This window comes from Lolium rigidum, chromosome 7 (assembly GCF_022539505.1).
Source record: "Lolium rigidum isolate FL_2022 chromosome 7, APGP_CSIRO_Lrig_0.1, whole genome shotgun sequence".
Taxonomy (NCBI): domain Eukaryota; kingdom Viridiplantae; phylum Streptophyta; class Magnoliopsida; order Poales; family Poaceae; genus Lolium; species Lolium rigidum.
Window position 1 is genome coordinate 357,195,198 of NC_061514.1, and position 3,613 is coordinate 357,198,810.

Below are 3,613 nucleotides of genomic sequence, written 5' to 3' on the forward strand. Positions count from 1 at the left end.
GGTGGGCTACCACTACCTACCTGTGATTAGACAGTGCAACCGCGGCAGCATCCCAGCTCCATCTCCCCAAATTGTTTGTCTCGTTTCGGCACCTTGCTGCCGGCCCGCATCCCCCGTCTTTTTCGCTACCCACATTCCCCAACGCCACGCCACTACTAGTGGAGTAGGACTGGTCGCCCTCATGAACTTGTCCTCTTCTTTCCACCTGCTGGCTTTTGGTTCACTGCAACACCGCAAAGCTTTAACCTAAGGAAGGGGAAAGTGATAGTAGGAGGTTTAAAATGGCAGACGGTGTGCCTACTGCTAGTATTTTACTGGTCCTGAGGGAAGGTGACACTTTGTTGTTGAGCAGTTGAGTTCTTGTTCAGGGTGAGTCGAAGACGGCAGCGCGGTGGATTTGTATGCCCGCAGTGTCAGGCTGGTACCAAGGTCCTACTTTTCCTTGTCGTTCCTCTCTGGAGTTCTATCCAGCAAGTCCATTCTTCACTAGGTTGAGCTGGTGGTCTCTTCTTGATTTCGTCGACAAAAGGTTTGCGTTCTTGCTTCCTTTGGTTGTTCTTTGAAGGTTGCGGTTATTTGGCCCGACTGATCTTGCTTTATCGCTGTTTCAGATTCCAGGTCGACGAACAAGGGGTTGAATCAGGTGGGGGAAATCTTGGGCTACGAAGCGCAAAGATGCTCTGGGTCGAAAGGAGGAAAATAGTCCCCTGCCGTCGCATAGAAGTGACCCAGTGCTAAACAGGGCGGTTACCCTCGCTGCACACGAAGTGTTCGTGGAAAAGCCACACAAGGGTGCAGGTTGCAGCTCACCCAACCGTCGCCATCATCACCATGAGAGATTTCGCGTCCTGCCTCAGCCAGAGCGGCGTCCAGGTCGCCCATTCCTCTTCCCCAAGTGGCCAGAGCATGGTGCAGTGCGCCTACTACGCCCGTCTGCGCGGCAAATCTTGCAGGGTCACCGTCTCCTGGACCAAGGTGGCCATGGGGCAGGCTCTGGGAATCGCGATGGACGATTCCTCGGGCCGTTGCCTCTGCAGGACAGAGATAAAGCCATGGCTGTCCGCGAAGAGGAAAGGCTCCAAGGCCGTGGAGGTGGACGGGGGCGCCCTGGACATCATCTGGGACATGTCTTGTGCAAAGTTTGCGGCCGGGCCAGAACCAACTGAAGGTTTCTACGTTGCTCTGATCTTTGATCTTGAAGCCATCCTTGTGCTCGGGGACATGTGCACGCTGGGAGATCACAAGGTGTCTTTGGACGCTTTACCTTGTAGTCCAGTCATGGTAGCCAGGAAGGAACATGTTTACGGGAAGAAGGTGTATTCGGCGAAGGCTAGACTCTTGGACGTTGGCCAGGATCATCATATCACTGTAGAGTGTGACACATCAGGGGTGAAGGATCCAAGCTTGGAGATCAGGATCGGAAAGAAGAGAGTATTGCAGGTGAAGAGGCTTTCATGGAAGTTCAGAGGAAACCAGACTATTTTTGTCGATGGACTCCCGGTAGAGGTGCTCTGGGATGTGCATGACTGGCTATTTGGTTCGTCGAATGGATGTGGGGTGTTCTTGTTTCAGTCAGGACAATCCTTGGAGAAATTTTTGTTAAGGTCATGCTCACAGGACGAAACAGAGCATCCATCTCATCGGTTTGGTTTCACTTTGATGCTTCATGCATGCAAGGTTGAGTAGGGGGAACATGATGACAGTTTTGTTTTTCTGACTGCTCTGCTACCAAATGAGTGAATCCTACCAGTAGAAATGTAGGAGTAGGATCTAGCAAGTTAACCAAACCTTGCCCAAGTACTTCAGGTTTCTTATTTTTCTTGTTCTAGCTAGTTCTTAGTGTGGTTAGCAAGTTCAGGTCTGATGTATCCATGTAATTTTGGTATATCAAGAGAGATATTAGATAGACTGCCATATTCTCGTTCTCCATTTTTTTTTATCTTTTCTTGAATAGAAATCTGAAAAAGTTTATTAACAGAGCAACATTTCTACATCATTCGAATACAAAGTTTCTCAGACATCACACATCCACACTATGTAGATGCAAACAGATAGTCAACCAAAAGAAAAAAACAAACAACTGAAACTAATCTTCAGAAAGCTCCCGGTACACTTCCGCGAATTTTTTTAAAATAATGCGAATTATTTTATAAAATGCAGAAGTATCATGCGTTTTCAAAATTTTACAAAAATATGACTCGATCAGACAAGCGTCGACCGATCGGCGATCAGCAAACCGATCGGCCTACTGATAGCCGATTGCAGGTGGCATGGGTTCCACCATCTGACTGATCCGTCCAATCGGCGCACAGGTGACTGATCGGCCGGCTGGTAGCCGATCGGTGCTGCATTGGCAAGCAGCGCAAAAGCCATGCAGCAGCATGCGCGCGCGAGCCGCAGCACGCAGCAAGCAAATGCATGCAGCTAGATTGGCCGATCGATCGACAACAAAAGTATGATTACACCCTCCTCAAAGAACGTTGCCGCCGCTTCGGTGGTCAGCGCTTCCGCGTCTGCGTCACAGCCTTCACCATCAATGTCGTGGCTGCCTCTTCTGCACGCGCACTGGCGGGCGGCGGCTGGGCTTTTGCGCCTTCATCAATGGCATCGTGTCTCGCGCGCGCCTGGCCTTTAAAAGTCGGCCGGCATCATCCCTGCCATCGCCCAGACCACCGATACCTCCGCTTGCACTCGCACCACCGCGCGTTGCCGCATCACCATGGGGAAGAAGAAGAACGACTTCGAGGCGTTCGACAGCGGCATCAAGAAGGAGCCGCGACCAAATAGGGTGCTGCTGCCCATCGAGGTGGCGCGGCTCATGCACCAGAATTGGACGCCGTGCGACGAGATACGACGTAGGCGGGCTTCCTCGGTGATAGGGACTTCCCGTTTGACCGGCCACCGCCGCCTCGTCGTCGAACACGGCAGCCGCCGGCGCCTCCACAGGACGACGACGTCGACGAGGACTACGGCGCGCTAGCCTACCACAACGAGGAGGGCCAGGACGACAGCGACAACTTTGTCGCCTGCCTTTTCACATTAATACTAAAACTGAAATTAAGATACATTGCAGGTGAAATTAAATTTCATCTTATCACTACAATGGAATTTAAGATACAACGACAAACTAAAACTGAAATTAAGATACATAGCCAGTACGACCCATCACACTACTTGTTCCGCCCTAAGTTTCTGGATCTGTCTCTCTTGCTCTGCTTTAGCATTAGCACGAGCCCTTTCGTGACGCTCCTCCTCAAAGAACGTTGCCCACGCACGTTCTTTGAGGACTGGCGGGAGATGGTGGCGGGAAGGACTGGCGGGAGGGAAACACGGCGGTGTGAACGGGAGAGGGGGAAAATATGACGGGAAAGTGGTGGCGGGAAAAGAATGGGGTGGAGGGAGGGAGGGGGGAAGTGCCAGGACATATCAGTGCTAATAAACCTAAACTGAATCCATGCAAACCATCGGGGTTTAGATGGCCAATTGGTCGGTTGCTGACCAATTGGTCGGTAGCTGACCAATTGGTCCGCTATCGACCAACTAGTTCTCCACTACTGACCGATCGGTCAGCTAATGACCGACCAGGTCACACTTTTCAACTTCTTTCAAATCG

The 3,613-nt window shown here is 51.3% G+C and overlaps 1 protein-coding gene across 2 annotated transcripts; it reads left to right on the forward strand.

The window, feature by feature from the left end:
* The first annotated feature begins 242 nt into the window (after positions 1 to 242).
* LOC124676762 lies at positions 243 to 1,885 on the forward strand. 2 transcript variants are annotated; one of them, XM_047212790.1, is made up of 2 exons: positions 243 to 529; positions 612 to 1,885. In XM_047212790.1, exon 2 carries the CDS (start codon positions 832 to 834, stop codon positions 1,684 to 1,686), a length of 855 nt encoding a protein of 284 aa, XP_047068746.1. In that variant the 5' UTR covers positions 243 to 529; positions 612 to 831; the 3' UTR covers positions 1,687 to 1,885. The 2 variants fall into 2 exon arrangements, with proteins under 2 accessions (XP_047068746.1, XP_047068747.1); XM_047212791.1 differs by having other exon boundaries at positions 619 to 1,885.
* The last annotated feature ends 1,728 nt before the right edge of the window (positions 1,886 to 3,613 follow it).